Source organism: Capsicum annuum, chromosome 3, assembly GCF_002878395.1.
Source record: "Capsicum annuum cultivar UCD-10X-F1 chromosome 3, UCD10Xv1.1, whole genome shotgun sequence".
NCBI classification, from domain to species: Eukaryota; Viridiplantae; Streptophyta; class Magnoliopsida; order Solanales; family Solanaceae; genus Capsicum; species Capsicum annuum.
Window position 1 is genome coordinate 264,232,857 of NC_061113.1, and position 20,929 is coordinate 264,253,785.

At 32.8% G+C, this 20,929-nt stretch overlaps 4 protein-coding genes across 4 annotated transcripts; 2 read left to right on the top strand and 2 right to left on the bottom strand.

Moving 5' to 3' along the window:
• Positions 1-2,474: 2,474 nt before the first annotated feature.
• LOC107864737 (alpha-1,3-arabinosyltransferase XAT3-like) lies at positions 2,475-4,257 on the bottom strand. Its single transcript, XM_016711169.1, has 2 exons — positions 4,116-4,257; positions 2,475-3,649 (listed from the first exon to the last, which is right to left on the bottom strand). The coding sequence occupies exons 1-2, from the start codon at positions 4,255-4,257 to the stop codon at positions 2,475-2,477; spliced, it is 1,317 nt and encodes a 438-aa protein (XP_016566655.1).
• Positions 4,258-6,881: 2,624 nt separating this feature from the next.
• LOC107865836 (alpha-1,3-arabinosyltransferase XAT3) lies at positions 6,882-8,978 on the bottom strand. The gene is made up of 3 exons (XM_016712030.2): positions 8,647-8,978; positions 8,479-8,565; positions 6,882-8,219 (listed from the first exon to the last, which is right to left on the bottom strand). Exons 1-3 carry the CDS (start codon positions 8,783-8,785, stop codon positions 7,042-7,044), a joined length of 1,404 nt encoding a protein of 467 aa, XP_016567516.2. The 5' UTR covers positions 8,786-8,978; the 3' UTR covers positions 6,882-7,041.
• Positions 8,979-16,314: 7,336 nt separating this feature from the next.
• Positions 16,315-17,349, top strand: LOC124896917. The gene is made up of 2 exons (XM_047408794.1): positions 16,315-16,649; positions 16,722-17,349. Exons 1-2 carry the CDS (start codon positions 16,315-16,317, stop codon positions 17,347-17,349), a joined length of 963 nt encoding a protein of 320 aa, XP_047264750.1.
• Positions 17,350-17,793: 444 nt separating this feature from the next.
• LOC107864736 lies at positions 17,794-18,426 on the top strand. The gene has a single exon (XM_016711167.2). It carries the CDS (start codon positions 17,794-17,796, stop codon positions 18,424-18,426), a length of 633 nt encoding a protein of 210 aa, XP_016566653.2.
• The last annotated feature ends 2,503 nt before the right edge of the window (positions 18,427-20,929 follow it).

Consider the following 20,929-nt stretch of genomic DNA (forward strand, 5'->3'; position numbering starts at 1 on the left):
TCTGTAAAGCTTACTTCTTCAGCATGGTTTCACTGCTTTTACATCCCTTGCCACTGCCTTCTCAGTCGAGTTCGTCGCACCAGCTTGTCTAGTGCAATTTACACCTCTTGTGTGATTTTTAAGCTATTACATAAAAACTAAATTTATTCGGTGTGCATTCGAAGAACAGTGGAGACAAATTTTCCTGAAAGTTCTGAGGAAAATTTAAAATCCAATTATCAGCATCTGAAGTCATCGTTCTAAAAATCCCTAATCCACGAAGTTAAAATACCGATTTCAACCACTACCCAAAAATCTAATATTGACTAGAAGGATAACAACTTCTTTAAAGTTATATTTGCACAACTTCTATTAATATCGAATTGATTTTAGCCTTCTTACAAAAAGAAAATGAAAGAAAGTAGAAACAACGGGTGTGTTTGGTATGATGGAAAATGTTTTCTGGAAAATGTTTTTTAATTTTTCCTTGTTTGGTTGTAATAAAATGTTGGAAAAATATTTTCCACAACAACTCATTTTCCTCAATTTGAGAGAAAATGACTTCCCTCGTGAGCCAAGAAAGTCATTTTTCAGAAAATGACAAATGTGACTTATGACCCCACCCCCACCCCCACCCCTCTTCCTCACCCCAACTACTCTCATATTCACATGACTCAAAAAATTCACATTTCTCAAAAATTTACATTACTCGAAAATATTTTTCACTGTGTTTTGCTTCAATTTTTTACTGCTTGAAATAAAAAATGGTGAAGCCCGAATTTTTTTTCATTTCCAATGTTCGTTGAATGTATTGTTATTTTCATATGCATAGAGGAAGAATTACCTATGTTACTTTTACTAATTGCATATTTCATTTTGTCATCGGTGTAACTTGTTTCACGAGGTTGAATAAGTTTATCGTTCCGTTATATTTCTACTAATTATAATATATTGAGATTGTCCTGACAAAATATTGAAAAGTGTCTCCTATATTTGCTAATTAATAGTTGCTTAAATTTAGTGATTCTAATATTTTAGTATTCGATATTGATATTATTTGTTATGCTTAAATTAGTTCTTACAAATTGTTGAGTTGCTAGAGGCACTGATATACGAGTTAACAGTTAGTAGTATTTTCTAAAAAATATTTTTTCATTCATCAATCACACACTAGAAAATATTTTTTTAAAAAATATTCTCTACTCACCAACCAAACACAATAAAATATTTTTCGAAAAATATTTTTCACTCACCAACCAAACATGAGAAATAAGTAGAAAACCAACTTATAAAAAAATTTTCAACAAAATATTTTCCATGAAAAATATTTTTCATCATACCAAATACACCACGTGTCATATATTCATGTCACTCCCAAAGGGAACGAAAGAAAAACATGAAAAAGTTGTACTATATGTTAAATGGTCTCAGAAAATTGTTTGGTTTTAAGAGGACATTTACCAAATATTTCCTATAATATGGTGGGAGGCACGTTTTGGAGCAAATTTTGTTATCATCTAGACTACAGACAAGTGTGCTGAATGAAACAAAATTCAACTTCATTTGCAACAAAATAGTATATATTCGATGTTACATCATTTTTTACTAGAATATTCGTTTGTTTATTTTTCCTCATGAAAATTTATAAAATCTTTAATATAAAAAGAATCGTGCTAAATGTTAATTGATCAGAGCACAAGTCAGCGTTAGGTCGCAGTACATTGTAGAAGCACCAGAAGATTTGAATGTCCAATTTATTTAATAGTAATTATTATTAATCTACCTATATATTATCATATGATCGATCTAATACGATTTGAATTATATACACCACAATTTAAAGAATATTTATAAAATTAAATTACTAGTTAAAGAACTAGAGATGAATCTTTTTAATCTGGTAAAAAATATAACTAACTCATTAGTCACCCATAAATTTTGAACCAGTTGAACTATATTTTTCTCATTTAGTCGGAAACTTCCCATAAAGTGCTTGGTAATTTCCCTCATTGTGGAAGGTTCAATTTTATTTTATTTTTTTTAAAAAAATAATCTTTAGTTTTGTGATACTTGACATCATCGCATGCTAAAGACTTTCGCAGTTCAAAAATAATGGGGTATAATTTTTTCGAGGATTTCGAGGCACAAAGCAACTCCTTTTGAACATCATACCATTTGGAGCAAGGTTTTTGAGTGCTTAAAAGAGTCCCAAATCAGTTAATAACAACGAAAATGATTTCAAAACCATGGCAAGAGGCACAGTCTGCCTTCATTACATTGTTATTTTGTGCTATATACATATTTAGACATGCTGTAAATAGTAGTATAAAAGATCTTACAGTCACCAAATATTAAAATGTGCTGAGATTCAATCTATGACTTAAATCTCTTCATTACTTACATTGCACAAGGTTCACTCTAAAATAATACTTAGATAAAAATACCATTACACAATGGACTAAAAATTGAAACATGTACACTATAGTGAAAAAAAATCAAGTGGCTAGAAGCTTTTTAGCTTTTAGCAAAGTGGACCTAAACCTCTTAAGATCAACTTTTACGTTCTGTTTATCCAAATAAATTGATCTAAATACATCCCATCCTTTCCTAAAAAATGATGATGGATCTTTGAAAACCTTATGATTAAGTGGATATTGTTCCACTAATGAGCTCTCTTTCACCCTAATTTTATAATCCAGGTATTTTATGTTCATTTCTCCGGCAGGATCTCCAAAATCACGTTTCGCCAAATGATCCATTGCTCCTAAAGGTACTAACTGAATTAAAACTGCATTGTCCGGGAGGAAAACCATGTTGGTTAATCCGGCACCATGAACTCCCATTAGCACATCACAAGAATTAACAATTCGCGCGAATTTTGTCAAATTTGTACTGAGGTTAGCTTCAGCTAGGACAACCTCGTACCCTAATTTTTCAGCAATTTTTTTGACATCGCCCTCATTTAATAAAGATCGCGATTTTTTCCTTGACATGATCAGCAAGCGTGGCTTTGTAACAATATTGCCCTTCATCTTGATGGCCTCAACTCTTTTTAGAGAAAGGGAGCTCCTCAAGAACTGTCTGAAATCGCACATTGACACACCATTTGGGAACTTTGAGGGATCAATTCCGAATTCTTTGTGAGATTTAAGGCCTGCTGTCACACTAGGAAAGCAATGTACCTCGTTTTCATTGTCAATGTCAAGAATTTTGTTCTTAGACATGTTGTTGAGCAACGTTCTGTACTTACCTATCCACCATGGTTTATAATCCGTGGCAAGAAAGTGCACCTCTGAATTAAAATCCCGCGAATTTGAAAAGACTGGGACGAGTAAATCTGAGAAATCATGAAAATGGTTTCCTGAATATCCTCCAAGCGAAAACAGAAGTGCAGGATAGCCATGATACACACTGCATTTTGGGATATTTTCGCGGTCTTGTACTAACTTTATTGTCCAAGATTTAACACTTGACATTGCCCCTGCATTGCCTTTTCTTGGATAAGGTTGTATGGTCCATGAATTGTTCTCAGCAGAAATATTGAAACTATGAGACATAACAAAAATTGTTGAGGAATTTCCTTGGACCCTTATGTCCCCCTTTATCTCACAGTAATCAGACAATGGTTCCAACACATTACACATTGGCTCTGCATCTTTTTTCACTGTTTCTGCAAAATAGTTTCATCTAAGTGTCAATATAACAACTTCAACGAGGGAACTATTTGGACGTACATCTATTTTTTTTCACCAAAACGTCGTTTGGTTATACATTGAACTGATTTTTTGTTAGTTTTTGACGATGAGCGCCAACTTCCTTTCTCACACACAACTTTTTTTTTCCAAGTGCAAATAGCAATGCATGTCCAGACACGGCTTTGACTTCCAAATTTCATTTTTCAACTTCAAATTCTAAACACTTACAACGTTAACATTATATCTATACTAGGAATTAGCAACCTGAAAAAGGTAGTTGTAGTATCATTGGATATAAAGTAAATCTTACTGCATTAAACATGAGAGTACGTCATACAGAAGCCAAAAACATTTAAAAATAAAGCGCCACGCTAAACTTATATACTGTACTACATTATTTACATGAACTAACAGTATAAAAGAGAACTTCGAAAAACTTACCAACTCGAAAATGACGAATTTCAGGCTTGAAGAGAATACAAAAGGTGACTACTACGATGAAGCAACTAACAAATGCTCCAATTCCTAATTTCTTTTGCTCATGCTTACTAAAACTCCTGGCAAAGAAACTATCATACTTCATTTTGCTAGAAAAAATAATAATACGAATGTAACTACAAAAACAACAACTTTTCTTGAAACTCCTCAAACTAACTTAATTAAAGAAGTGAGAAAACGCTAGTATTTGCAATTCTCAATATAAATAGAGATCATATATATCTAAGTGACTGGCATGAAGCTCTTTCTTTCTCTTATATGATTTTAGTGAATGCTCTCCACGATTTTTAGGAATTTTTTTGCAAATTAAAAATATATGTTGTTTCTTGTTGAAAGAGATATCAAGGTTGACAATTAGATAGTGTTTTGTTACAAAATTGTGTACATGTCTAAATTAGGATTTTGGATGGCCGGCAGATTAATTACCAAACATACTAGATAAGAAAACATAATTAAGACGTTGATTTTTTACTTTATGGTTAAAATCAAGATTATTAGAATTTAGGTGGGAACTAACCAGACGTGCATTTAGAAAGTACTTTTTCGCATATTTTTATATTTTTTCTTTTCCTGGACTTTGTTTAATTTCCTCTTACTACTTTCTATACGTAATACAACGAAAGTTGAGTGAGTAGTGAAAATTAAAACGTCACTCCAATTCCAGATAACATACATCAAGTAGTACTTAGTTAATTATAATTATCTTTATTCAATTAGGTGTCAAAACGATCTAAAAATAATATAGGTGAAAATAATTGATGCTTTGATCATTCAATTAGTTTCTTATTGTCGGTGCGTATTTTATGTCATGTTGGCAAAACCAAGGATTTCGATCGATTTTACCTGTTATTGAATTTAAATTGATGAGAGAAATAGTATGTCGGTAAAAATAGAAATTTCAATCGGTTTTACCTGCTATTGAATTTAAACCCATGATCTTTATAGTATGAAAACAATACTCTAATAATTGACCACTCTTGAACAAGGAAAGAGGGGTTTTACCGTACACTTCTTTGCTTAAAAAATGACTTGTTTTAACTTGATACGGAGGTTAAAATAAATAAAGAAGACTTCTAAATTTTATAAGTTTAAATTAAAGTTATATCAAATATATCAAGTATTTTAGTTTCATATACTATTTGGCCAAAAGGAAAAAAAAAATGAAATTACTGTATTGTTATCATAAACTAATGTTTGCTCAAGAGATTGTAACTTTGGAATATAAAAATGGTATTATTTTCTCAAATATTAAATGTCGGTTGTTAGCCGGACTGAGTTTGCCTCAGTTTACACTGAGAATATTATAATACATACTAAATTTATAACCCAAACTCGTAAGGATGATTGAGTTGGTGCAATAGGTGGTATCCTATTGCTATCTTCTCAAACAAGTTCATCGCATCAGATCTGTCAGTGTAGTTTACATCTCTTGTGTGGTTTGCAAACTATTGCATTAGAGCTAATTTTATTCAGTGCGCATTGTAGACCTCCAAAAAAAAAGACATGTGTAGAACTGGATAGAGACACGAATTTCGCGTTAATGAAACTTTTCACAGGAATCTTTCAAAAAAATTTCAACTAATACTAATATTATCAGTTAATCCTATGTCGGATGAATTCTGAACATATAACAAGATAGAAAAATTAAAATTGAAAGGCATTTAATAAAGTTCATAACCATAACCAACCAAATATCCAACCGGGGTCAGTGTCTTTTAGCGACAGTAAATTTTTCTTAAAATTTCAAAAATAAATTAAAACTCAATTATTAACACTTGAAGTCATCGTTCTAAAAAATCCTAATCCACAAAGTTAAAATACTAATTTCAACAACTATCCAAAAGTCTTAATATTGTTTAGAAGGATAATTTCTTAAGAGTTATATTTGCACAACTTTTATTAATATGGAATTGATTTTATTACAAAAAGAAAATGAAAGAAAGTAGAAATAACGTGCTATATATTCTTGGCACTCCCAAAGGGAAAGAAAGAAAAAACATATTGTTTGATTTAACATTTTACCAATATTCCTCAAATATGATGGGAGGCACGTTTGGGAGCAAATTTTGTCATCCTCCGGACTATAGACAAGTGTGGTGAATAAAATAAAAATCAACTTTAATTGGAACAAAATAAATATTCGATGTGACATCATATTTTACCAGAATCTTTGTTTGTTTGCTTGTTTTGTCATGAACAATTTATAAAATCTTTTTCTTTTATATAAAAAAATTCGTGCTGATTGATAAGAGCACAAGTCAACGTTAGGTCGCAGTAGTAGCATGTGGAAGCACCAGAAAATTTTGAATGTTCAATTTATTTAATGTATTTATTTCTTATTCTACCCATATTATATTCTTCTTTCATATCATATCTTTTTCATTAAAATTTAAATTACTATTTCCTTTTGCGGTGTACCAAAATATTTGCACAATCTAATCTGACGAAAATGATAACTAACTCATCAGTCACGTTTAAATTTGAATTTCAAAACAATCTGTGTAATGAAAAATAATCGAACTCCACAATCTATGGCTTCCAAAACGATCTTCTCTTACAACACCAACAATAATATACCCAGTAAAATTTCAAAATACTCGAAAAACAATTTCAAAACCATGGCATGACGTATTGCAACTTTATGTCTATATACATGTTTAGACATGCTGTAAATAGTATAAAATATCTAACAAACACCACAAATTAAGATTTACTATAAGAATATATATAAATATATATAAACTTAAATCCCTTCTATTACAACATTGCACAAGTGTTCATCAATGAAGATGCAATCACTCAAGCAGTAGATAGAAATGCCATTATACAATGAACTAAAAAATGAAACATGTAACTACAGTGCAAAACATCAAGAAGTGGATAGAAGTTTTTTAGCTTTTATCAGAGTGGACCTAAACCTCTTAAGATCAACTTTTACATTCTGTTTATCCAAATAAATTGATCTAAATACACCCCATCCTTTCCTAAAAAAAGATGATGGATCTTTAAAAACTTTATGATTAAGTGGATATTGTTCCACTAAAGAACTCTCATCCACATTTATTTTATAATCCAAGTATTTTATGTTCATTTCTCCTGCAGGATCCCCAAAATCACGTTTAGCCAAATAATCAATTGCTCCCAAAGGAACTAGTTGAATTAAAACTGCATTCTCCGGGAGAAAAACCATGTTGGTTAATCCGGCTCCATGAACTCCCATTAGCACGTCACAAGAATTAACAATTTGCGCGAATTTTGTCAAATTTGTACTAAGGTTAGCCTCGGCTAGGACAACCTCGTACCCTAATTTTTCAGCCATTTTTCTGACAGCGCCCTCATTTAATAAAGATCGCGATTTTTTCCTTGACACGATCAGCAAGCGTGGCTTTGTAACAATACCGCCCTTCATCTTGATGGCCTCAACTCTTTTTAGAGAAAGTGAGCTCCTCAAGAACTGTCTGAAATCGCGCGTCGACACACCATTTGGGAACTTTGAGGGATCAATTCCGAATTCTTTGTGAGATTTAAGGCCTGCTGTCACACTAGGAAAACAATGCACCTCGTTTTCGTTGTCAATGTCAAGAATTTTGTTCTTAGACATGTTGTTGAGCAATGTTCTGTACTTACCTATCCACCACGGCTTATAATCTGTGGCAAGAAAGTTCACCTCTAAATTAAAATCCCGCGAATTTGAAAAGATTGGGACGAGTAGATCACAGAAATCATGAAAATGGTTTCCTGAAAATCCTCCAAGCGAAAACAAAACTGCAGGATAGCCATGATACACGCTGCATTTTGGGATTTCTTCGCCGTCTTGTACTAACTTCACTGTCCAAGATTTAACACTTGACATTGCCCCTGCATTGCCTTTTCTTGGATAAGGTTGTAGGGTCCATGAGTTGTTCTCAGCTGAGATGTTGAAATTCTGAGACATAACAAAAATTGTTGAGGAATTTCCTTGGACCCTTATGTCCCCCTTTGTCTCACAGTAATCAGACAATGGCTCCAACACATTACACATTGGCTCTGCATCCTTTTTCTCTGTTTCTGCAAAATAGTTTCATCCAAATGTTTTTTAAAGTAAGTTGAGCTGTTTGGACATAGAGTTTTTATTTATTTTTCAAACCGTTGTTTGGTTATACATTGAACTGATTTTTTGTTAGTTTTTCACGATGAGTTAACTAGTCTTTCAAGCGTAACTTCTTTTCCAATACAATGCATATGTCCAGACACAGCTTCGACTTCCAAATTCCTTTTTTCAATTTCAACTCTCAATGAGATTCTTGAATTTCCAATGTTGACTTACCTAGTCTCTTGACAAGTGTTGTGTCCTTGATCACAAGCATGTCTTCAGCAGCATTTATAGATAATTGTAAATTCATGGCATCACCATCTACAAACAACGTTAAAAATCAGCTAAACAAAGCTTAATACAGAGGTTAATGAAGAACATTATTAAGTACAGAGGACTTACTAACTGATGGAGGATACAAATGATTCTTGAAAACCATGCAACTACTAAATACAACAATCAAGAATAACACAAAAGCACACCATCCAAATGATTTTCTTTCATATTGACTAAAGCTCTTTGCTAGTATGGGATTATACATTTTTTTTTTTTTGCCTCTTGTGAGAGAAATTTAGCTTAAAGAATGAACCAGAAGGTAAAAAGAAGGTGTTATTTATTTAAACATAACATCCCATGTCCATTATGATTGAACTAGTTTAGCTTGCTTAGTGAGTGAATAATGATTATATGATTTGCACGAATTTGGAAGGAAAAAAAACCACTATTGGTTACAGGTAAAGCAATCATATGGCTACTTTTTATAGGAGTAATATCTTTAGGTGATGTTTGTGTTTCATTGAGTATCAATCTGTGCCATGATTTTCAAGTATTGAAAGGAACTTCTCAACTAAAGTTGTTATAAAATCACTTGAAAATTTTAATGGCTCAACAGTAAGTACAATTATAATAAGTAACTTAACTATAAATACCTTACCATTAATTGATTGAAATTAATATGACAACTAAATTTGGCTGACATAAGTCACCTTTCTTCCACTTATAATAAGCTAATACATCGCACTTGTAATATTTCGCCTATCTTCTCCGATATTAGGATGAAGACCTTAAACCTTTCATCAATTTATTTCTCTCGGGATAATACTTTACCAAATAATAACGCATATACTACTTCATATTTGTTATTGCTTGGTTTTCTAGTGATACATCAAATAGTAAAGATGATTTTGATCAAAAACTCTAATGCATATACTACTTCATATTTGTTATTGCTTGGTTTTCTGGTGATACATCAAATAGTAAAGATGATTTTGATCAAAAACTCTAACGCATATACTACTTCATATTGATTATTGCTTGGTTTCTTATTAGTAGTAATACATCAAATAATAAAGATGATTTCGGAAAAAAAAACTCTTAACACATATCCTACTCCATATTGACTATTGTTTGGTTTTCTAGTAATACATCAAATAATAAAGATGAATTTGATCAAAGACTCTAAAGCTTATACTACTTCATATTGATTATTGCTTGATTTTCTAGTAGTACATCAAATAATAAAGATGATTTTGGTCATAAACCCTAGCGCATATACTACTCCATATTAACTATTGCTTGGTTTTCTAATAGTACATCAAATAATAAAGATGATTTTGATCAAAAACTCTAACACATAAACTACTTCATATTGATTATTGCTTGGTTTCTTAGTAATACAGCAAATGATAAAGATGATTTTGATCAAAAACTCTAACACATATACTACTCCATATTGATTATTGCTTGGTTTCTTAGTAATACATCAAATAATAAAGATGATTAATTTTGATCAAAAATTCTACCGCATATACTATTCCATATTGACTGTTGCTTGGTTTTCTAATAGTACATCAAATAATAAAAGATGTGCTTTACTCTGTTTTATATTCCCTATGGGTGCCGTATCTATGTTATGTCATCTGCTGTTGTGCTGTACTATGTGTTTGTGTGATATCTCGTGACTTGAGCCGGGGGTCTTTCGGAAACAGCCTTTCTACTTCATCAGAGGTAGAGGTATGGACTGCGTACATCTTACCCCCCAGACCCCACTAAGTGGGAATACACTGGGTTTGTTGTTGTTGTTGTTGTTGTTGTGTTTGATCAAAAACTCTAACGCATTTACTACTACACATATATTTATATTGACTTACCTGTAATTTAAATGAAGATATCATTAAAAAACCAAGCAATAATCATTATATGATGAAAAGGGAAATAAATAAAAACAAACGTAATCTATAATCTAAATCATGAACACCGTCAAATTCTAACTAATCCATATACTATAATTAAACGTGTGTCACTTTAATTAGGTCCAAAATATAAGGTCCAATTGAGTATATGATTTTACAAAAGTAGTACTCCTTCGTCCCAAATTATATGTCGTCATTTTTTTTGATTCGTCCTAAAAAAAAATGTCATCTTTTTTTATTTGATAAATTTTTAAAAATATAATTACAATTTTACCTTTAGTGGTCCCGCTTAATTTTAAATACTATTACTTTTTTTTAATTTATTTTTTCAGTTAAAAGTGATCCCACTTGATTTTAAATACTATTACTCTTTTTTTAAAAAGGATAATTTTATAACTTTAACAAAATCATCAATACTTATTTTTTAAATATCATGTCCGATCAAATAACGATACATAATTTGAGACGGAGGGCATTACTTTTTAACTACGTGTATCCTAATCAAGACCTGGGAGGAAAATAAAATAAAATAAACTTTTACCTGCCTGTTATATTTCACTTATCTTTTTGAATTAGGTGGTATATGTTGACTATTTTGCTTGTATGCAACAAACCAATCTTGTTTTTCGTTATAAATGTATTTACATTATCGTGAATGTCTATCAAGATCTATTTTAATATCTATAAGGATTTGAATTATTCATCTTTTACTCAGACTAGGAGTAAATTATCCCTATAAATAGAGGATTTTGTTCATTATATTTACAATCTTATGAGAGAAGAAATAACAATCACTCTCTCTATTCTCCCTACTCTTCTTCTTATTTTTTATTATTTTATAACACGTTATCAGCACGAGACTCTATTAAACAAGGTGAGATTATAAATCTGAAGGATTTCAAGGTTAGTAATTTTTTATGTTATCTTTCTTTTGCTACTACTAATATAATTATTATTGGATTTGAGAAAAAATAATTGGTTTGAACCATTTATATTTTAAATTTATTCCTCAAGAACAATATTATCAAAAAGGATGATAATATGTTGGGTTCAAGTCCCATCGATTCATGCCTAAGACGCCTTTATATGGATCAAATATTGAGTTTGAATCTCAATACACCATATTGATGATATTGTGATGGCTAAGGCAAAATAATGGGTGTTTGATGAAAAGTCATGAAATTCGACCCACTGAATATGCTTCATTCCATGACGTGAATGCGGTAGCAATATATGATAAGTTTGAAATATGACAACTTACTTCATTCTTGAGGTGTATGTGGTAGCAGTGCATAATATGTCTGAAAGAAGACAAGTGATTGAATACACGAATATACGCGTGGAGGGATAATATAATAATGATCATCAAAAGTGATAATATTTTCACACGCTTAAATGATTAAAAGACATGCTAGAGAAAAAAATTCTCTACATCATATGTATGCCTCGATTTGCTTCTAAAGTAGCAAAATCTTGAAAGAGGTTATAAGCTATCATAATTTGATTGGCTTAAGGTACGATTATATTCCATTCCTGGGGAATGAGAAGCTTATTAATGCAAATGTGTACTTGATTGTGATTGTATCACAACTCACCTCCAAAAGAGGTTGAATAATTTTGAAATCTACTTCTAAAGTAGTAAATCTGAAATTTATTCATGTAATAGTAAAAATGAAATTTACTAAAGAAAAAGTACATGTCATGATAAACTTCGAGTTTACCAGAATAAAAGTTCATAAATTGATATGAACGATTGTGACATCTCCAAGATGTGCATGTATTGAAGAACTAGCAGATTCTTCAAGAATTGTTTATGTCGTTTGTTCTCATGATAAGTTGGTTGGACCAACTAATGTTGGGATTGAATTCCTTAAATCTGAAAAATATAAAAGATGAATATGGTCTCGTTCACCTATCATGTGATATGTTGAAAAGATGCATCAATAAGATGATCACATGTACATTCATTGTCAACTTGCAATTTAACATTCATAAAGTTGCTTGCTCAATAAAATTGAGTTAAGAACATAATTTTCAGATTGTACAATCAAGAAAGTTATCTTGATGATGATGGTTTAGCATTGAATACCTTTGATAAATAGCTAAATTATCGCTAATGAGAACAAAGTTTTATGTGTTGGTCTGAAATATGATATGTTGTATACAATAACAATTGTATGCATTAGACCAATAAATTAAGATTATTTCTTCCCCTCAATTGGTTCAAGGTTATGAACCAACTATTCCATCTAATAGTTTTGATGTGCGGTATACGATTAATGAATATACCATGATGCACAAAGATGAATTCCTCAAAGAAGATAGAGGATGTATGTTAGTTTTCCTAACATAAGGGGGAGATTATAAGCGCTATGAAATATGTTAGGAATTATCACCATATCCTCATCCAAAAGATAATTCAAGTCAAATTCTGAAATCATCTCATATTAAGCGCAAGTACTCTTATTTTGTGTTCCTAAAGGACAAAGTCTATGCATGCGTGAAGCGTGGTAGACAGATCAGTTCCAAATGAAATAGTCCTTGAAAAATAAGGAGCAAATAATCATACTAAGAAGGCAATGAGCTCTTGAAGAGCCTACGACATACCACTTCATGAAACCTTATGAGAGGTTCATATACCTGAAAAATAATGAAGTGATGAGATCTCAAAATGTTATGTCGCATTGTGAACCGAGACAAAATGATATATCATCAATATCTTTGACACAATATTGACGCAATATTGTGAAAGATTACGAGGATCTGAATTCTACGTCTATTTAAGCATGCTGACGTAGAAATATTTATCAAGTGACATAAAAGGATGCATTTTGATAAGCGTAAAACTTATTTGATTTGTAGTCCAGACACTTGAAGATGTCACTCATGAAATGTTGAATATTGTCACTTGACAAAACTTATGTGAAAACTTTTAAGGATTCAAACTGCTTGAAGCATATAAAAGTTTCTGGGAAACTTATTTATAATCCTTATATTATATAAGCTTATTGCTTGAACATCATTGGAACTCTTGGAGAGTTTTCAAAGCAATAGATTATTTGCTGAAATTCAAAATATATCGAATTAGATTGGTTATGAAGTACCATATCTTAGTGCAATTAATGGACTCATATACCTTGCAAATACTACAAGGTCTATAGCCTTTTCAGTCAATTTTTTAGCAAGGTATATTTCTGCTCCTACTATGAGACATCAAAATGGGATGAAACACATGAGCTTGTTTTATTCTAAAGATTGCAGTCCCGATCTTATTGGTCATGCTGATGTTGGGTACTTATCTAACCCGCATAAAGCTCGGTCTCAAATAGGCTATGTGTTCATATGTGGTGGTACTGTCATATCTTGGAGATATACAAAGCAGTCTATCATAGCCACTTCATCGAATCATGCTGAAATAATAGCTATTCATGAAGCAAGCCGAGAATATGTATGGTTGAGGTCCATGATACATCTCATTCGAGAAAAATGTGGTGTGAAATATGACAATCTACCCACAATTTTATTCAGAGATAATTCAGCATACATAGCACATCTTAAGGAAGGATTCATAAATGGAGATAGAACGAAGCACATTTTGCCAAAGCTTTTCTACATACATGAGCTACAAAAGAATGATGATATTAACGTGCAACAGATTCGTTCAACTGATAATGGGACTGATTTATTCACCAAATCTTCTCCAATTGCAACTTTCAAGAAGATGCTGCACAAGATCGAGATGCAAAGATCAAGGATGTTCTCATTAGGGGGAGTTAATTCGCGTTGTACTCTTTTTTCCTTACGAGGTTTTGTCCCACTGGGTTTTCCTTGTAAGGTTTTTAATGAGGCAGCCGAAATGCATATAATTAGAGATGTGTACACTTTTTCCTTCACTAGATTTTTTTTTCCTACTGGGTTTTTTCTAGTAAGGTTTTAACGAGGCACATTATCTACTAATTAGAAATTCAAAGGGAGAGTGTTATAAATGTATTTACATTATAGTGAATGTCTATCAAGATCTACTTTGATATCTATTAGGATTTGAAGCAAATTTCCCTATAAATAGAGGGGTTTTGTTCATTATATTTATAATCTTATGATCTCTCATTCCTCAAGAGAAGAAATAACAAGCACTCTCTCTATTCTCCCTACTCTTCTTCTTGTTCTTTATTGTTTTATAACATTTTTCAAATTGTTCATTGCTCAAATAATTATTAACGGTTAAAATTTAGAGAAAACACCATAAATAGTCTCTTATGTATATGAGTAAGTCTAAAATATTCCCTTAACTATATACTTCTGAGTTTTGATTTTTTAAATTATATAAAATTTATCAAATTTGATTTTTGACTATTTTTATCAGGTTTTTTATTTATCTATTTTTAATATAAACAACGTAGGAGTTATACTAACGGAATTCTACCTTCATGAGAATTTTTTTTCTACTACTTTTTTCCACGATTTTGTCATTTTCACTATTAACTTTCTCTGATCACTTTCTTTTAAACTACTAGGACCATGCTCAAAATCTCCATCTTGAATTTTGCTTGGTTTAAGTTGTCTTCAATAATAATAAAAATTTGTTCTTGCATCGAACTTTATTATTATTATTGTCTTCTACGGAACATAGCATTTCAAGCCATTAGCAACACCAATATACTTTTTTTATTAGAGTTTGTGTCTTCTTCCCTGAAAAATTTAATTTTGAATTGTTGAGGTTAGAAATTTTTTCACGAAATAAATATGAGGAAAAGGTGGTAAGGAAAGAGAAATAATTGACAAAATGAATTGCGATTTAATTTTATGAAATTTTAAACCTACTTTTATAATTAAGAGACTATTTATGACGCTTTCTTTTTAAAATTATATAGGAAGGTCATTTTTCTTTTATCTTATCGCTTCAAAACTCATTTGGACTTGGCTTTGTAAATTTTCGTCACCAAACTCCTATAGATTTATCATTTTATCAAACCACGTGGACTTGGGTAATCCCAGATCTATCCCAATACCTTTCTGCTTTTGTCTTTAATTCTATTTTATCTCTTTGATATATGGGTATAAATATTGTGACTTTGAGAATTGTGCATGATCATTGGCGTTGTTTGTTGGAATAATTTGACATTTAGACACTTTCAAAATTTATTTTGGCATTTAGTCACAAATCTTGAAAAATTAGGTGTTTAGAGACATTTATGACATCATCCATTCTTTCATCCAAACCTACCGCATAGGTTTTAAACTTTACACTTTAGTCCCCTATCTTATTTATTTAATATTTTATATTTCCCACCTTTTTTTTATATTTCCACCATTTTTTTCATATTTCCTATTTTAATTTAGAAAATTGTCCAAGAAGCCACCAATAGGAGCTCCCTTTTTCTCCAATAACTTTCGATTTCGGCCACTTATCCGACGAAAAATTGTTCATCACAACTGAAAATCTCCATTCTTCATCATTGCCTCCATTGTTGTTCCATCCTTTATGAAAAAAAATTCCAAATTTTTTTTTTTACCATTTCTACTAGCTCGAAAAGCTTTCCAAATCCTCTCAATACCTCGTCATTAGATATATTTTAGTAGTTTAGAAGTCCTAGACATACATTTTTCCATCTCAGAGCTAGGAGGGCAACAATTATATCGAAAATTAGTCGATTCGCGTCTTTGTACGGACGTATTCATACCAGTCATCGACCATATATAGACCTAAACCTTGATCTATTATTGATTTTTGTGGTCTATTATGGCTGTAGCTGAGGTAGTTGTCATGGGTGGTAATTATATGGGTGCATGAGAGGAGGGTCTCAACTGTTGGAGGTGGAAATCATCTACAAAGAAGATAGTGCTCATCCAGTTGCGTCGCAATAGATCATATGACGACATGGTTCGAAGCATAATTGAGAGCAGAGAATTAGAATGCAAGCCAAAGAACATTGCGATTAGCTATGTAATGAATGGGCAGGGTAAAATACATCCCACGTTCATAAATAATGATCGGCATGTATCGTTATACATGTTGGATGTCGTTGCCGATGGCTCTAGGCTATTATTGAGAGTAAATATCGTTCTGGGGTCTCCGACAACCCGACCACCACAGTCGACAATCGACGAAGATGATTCATTTAAAAATGAGAGTTTGGATGCTAATCCAATGGATTTGAAAGATGATTCAATGGAATTGGAAGATCAAATTTTCTCGAGAGAAGGGGGAGAAGAGTACGAATTGGGAGCACAAACCAACCACACCTTCTCCGACGAAATTACTTTTTAGGTAAATCAAACATTTAGCAGTAAAAAGGAGCTGAAATTGTTGTTGGACGTAGCAACTGTGAGAAATTCTTTTGATTATGCTACATTGAAGAGTTGCAGCAAATTCCTCAAGGTGAAATGTGTTTGTCCTAGCTGCGGGTGGATGTTGCGAGCGAAGAAGTATAAATGCACGGACAGATTCGTCATCTATAAATACGTTGCCGATCACAGTTGCAGCGTTGAATACACCACCCTCTGCCATAGGAAAATCTCATCTAAATTCATTGCATCACTGTGTGTGAACATGTATCGCGAAGAAAAGGGTCCAGACACTAGCGAGATTCGGCGGATCATTTTCAAGAACTTGAAAAGTAGAACAAGCCATTGGAAATGTTGGCTGGGGGGTGTGATTGCCAAGAAAATGGTTCAAGAGACAGCGGAGCATAGGTATTCCTGCCTGCCCGTTTTTTCGTACATGATCGACGCTCTTAATATTGGTACTACCTATTCCATCATGGTGAACAAGGTCGATTGTAGGTTTATGTACTATTTTTTATCGTTGGGCCCTTGCATTAGGGGATTTGCCCACATGAGAAAGGTTATTGTGGTCGACAACACTTATTTATACGGCAAGTACGAGGGTGCACTGCTAAGCGCGGTTGCATAGGATATGGAGAACCATATTTATCCCATTGCCTTTTGCGTCATTGACAAGGAGAACGATGCATCTTGGATGTTTTTCTTTGAGAACCTGAAGTCTATTATGGTCGATGGACCATATTTGTGCTTTATCTCCGATAGGCACAAGAGTATAACCAATGACATCGCGAACGCGTACAACCATGCTCATCACTGGTACTGCATGAGGCACCTAGGTGAAAATCTTCGGGTAAATTACCACTGCGGAGAACACCTCTATCTATTCTACAACGCGACAAAGGCATATTCTCCCGAGGAGTTTAGCGACCATTTAGTGGAATTCAAGAACTACTGTCCCGAGGCCGCCTTCTTCCTCGAGCATGAGCTTGGTTTTGAGAAATGGAGCAAGGCATATTTCCCCAGCAACAAGTTTGACGTGATGACCACAAATATTGTTGAGTAAGTGAACGCTATGTTGATCAACGAAAGGGAGTACCCCGTGGCATCCATATTCAATTCGATTGCCAAGAGGTTTGGTGAAATATTCAGGAAGAGGCGTGCCTACATCCTCAAATGTAAGGATAACAAATTTGTTCCCGCCGCCGAAAAGATCTTAAGAGACAATATGAGCGAGGGTGACTCCTTCTATGTGGAGAACATAAGCAGGGACGAAAGGCAATACACTGTGTCCGGAAGTGGCTGTAAGGCCAAAGTCGACCTACTGGAAAGGTCGTGTTCTTGTAGGAAGTTTGACCTGGTCAAAATACCATGCGATCACGCGATGGCCGCTTTGCGATCGAATCACGGTGTAGATTATGGTTTGAGAGTCTATGATTACTCTTGGCCCCTGTGTAAAGTGGAAGAGTACCTCCTTGTGTATTCGAAATCAATTAATGTTGTCTCTTTGGAGTCCGAATGGCGCGTGCCACAAGAATTGCTAGACGTGAACATTATTCCATCTCTCATGGTCACCAAGCTCAGAAGGAAGAAAAGAAAACGTGTTAAGGGCGTGGGCGAGACTTTCAAGTCAAAGAGGAGGAACAAGTGTTCACTGTGCAAGAGACCCGGGCACAAAAGAACCACTTGTAACAACAACAAATCGTAGTTAGTCTTGTATGAATGTGTGTTTTTGTAAGTCATGGCAGTGTATGTATTTTGAAAAACCTTCAGTTGTCTGATTATTGCCAAATTTATCGACTTAACTCTTTGTCTATTATCGACCTTTTTAAAGTATTGCATATATTGTGTGTCCGGTCTATTTCTTTTATTCTTTATTTAACACATGGTATATTTTCGATCTAATTTACAGTCTATTAAAAACCTTAAATATTCAAAGGGACAAATGTAAACAGTTGAGCATTTAGTATACCTCAAAAAAGTTGTTGCACGTCCAATCATACGTTGCGTCGATTGGGTATACGCTACCTCTCTTCGATTTTCACCATTCACACGTCTACCAATGAAAGGGCGGGAAGACCAAAGGGTTCTATTTTGGTCTATATAAACACCCATCTACTGCACCCAAAATTCATCTTCATCACCTCAAAATCAGATTAAATCGACAAGATGTCAGGCATTCCTTTGAGATCCAAAAGGAGGATCAACCGTATCTACAACCTTCTCCTCCTCCGTAACGACTTCAATCGCCTCTCCTATGGATTGGGGCAGGACTGGGAGCATGTCCACCGCGAACTCTGACGGATTGCCCATTTTTTATGGGCGATTGTGGAGCGGCTCAATATGGAACCGGAGGAGATGATCACCCCCCACCATCCCCTTAGTTTTAAGTTTTTTTATTTCTGTTTTTATTTTTTTAAGTTCGTTGCAAGGAGAAGCTTTCATGGTTAGAAATGTTAGATGAAAGCTTCTTTATTTTTCTTTGTTTTTGCTGTAAATATGGTTCTGCACCATCATTGCAACGAATTATCAATGAAATATGTTTGTTTGCCTACATTCGAGTAAATTTAAATTTTACAATTTTGTTCTGGTTTAATTTTTTGCAATTTCTGATGTTAGAAGATGAATCAAACGGTTGTGAGATGTGAAATTAATGCTTGTTTAATTTTTGTTTCTGGTTTAATTCTTTTTTCCTGAATTTTTTGCCACTGTAATTTTACATTTTTTTTCCTTTTTAGAATTTTTGCATGAGATCAAGGTAGAAGATGAATGGGAAAGTTGTCAGACGTCAAATTAATTCATATATGTTAATGAAAAATTAATCTGGTCTATCCGCGATTATGTTAATTTATACAAAATTAATTGTAGATTCGATGGGGTTTATTCGATACTGGTCTCAATATCTATGCTCAAAAAAATATATAATCGATGCTTTAAACAATACGGGCCCATCGATTGTGTTCAGTAAATTTCATAGACTGCTAGTTTTGTCAATAATATACAGTATTGGTTTATTGCCCTTAGTAGCATATTTGAAAAAAAAAATTAATCAGTAAAATAATAAATAATTAGATTTTATGCAATTAAAGGAGCTTGATCAAGTCATGTGATAGTATGAGAGTCCACACAAATTGGATGAGGTGAGCAATGATGTGTGAGGATAGGTAGTGGATGAACAAATGAATTCCTCACAACATACTTGTGCTTTGGTGAACATTGCCCTAAGGATGTTGGTTGTTCCACCATAACTCATCACCTCACACCTTGTTTCATCACTTTCAATTTATATGGACCCTCATACAATCGCATGACTTATTTAGGCTATTCGATTGCATTAAACTCAATTACTTATTATTTTATTAATTAAATAATCCTTTTCAAAATATGTGCTAGTCATGGTCTTTAAATATGTGCCATGGTCTAGTGCATGTACTAATGAAGTTGTACAAAATCTATGCTAGACTATACTTAGTTTTGTACTCGATCTTATATGGTTTATCATAAACTATTAACTACTTCCACAAAGAAATAACTAGACTATGATATTTATTCATAGACCATAACTAGCACATATTTTGAGAAGGATTAATTAATTAATAAAATAATAAGTAATTGAATTTTATGCAATCGAATGAGCCTAAACAAGTTATTTGATCATATGAGGGTTCATATAAATTAAAAGTGGTGAAACAAGGTGTGAGGTGATGAGTTGTGGTTGAACAAATGAATTTCCTTACAACATACTTGTGCTTTGGGTAAACATTGCCCCATGCATGTTTTTTGTTCATCCACTGCCCATCCTCACACATCATTGATCACCTTATCCAATTTACGTGGACTCTCATATGATCACATAACTTGTTCAAGCTCCTTTAATTGCATAAAATTCAATTATTTATTATTTTATTGATCAAATAATTCTTCTCAAAATATGTCTTAGCTATGGTCTATGTATATGCAGCATCGTCTAGTGAAGTTATTAAGGAATTAGCTCTTGGTATATGCTAGACTGTATATCTATTCGGTGAATCATCTATCAAAAGCCTGAAAAGGCATCGATTATAAATATGGTCTATGAAACAAGACCAACAGTAAAAAAAATTAAAATATCAAATTTTTACAACGGTAATAAAGTACACGTCAAATCAACACCCAACGGTAATATCTCACTTTTTCTTTTGTAAAAGGAAGGCTATTTTTGTGTTAACACT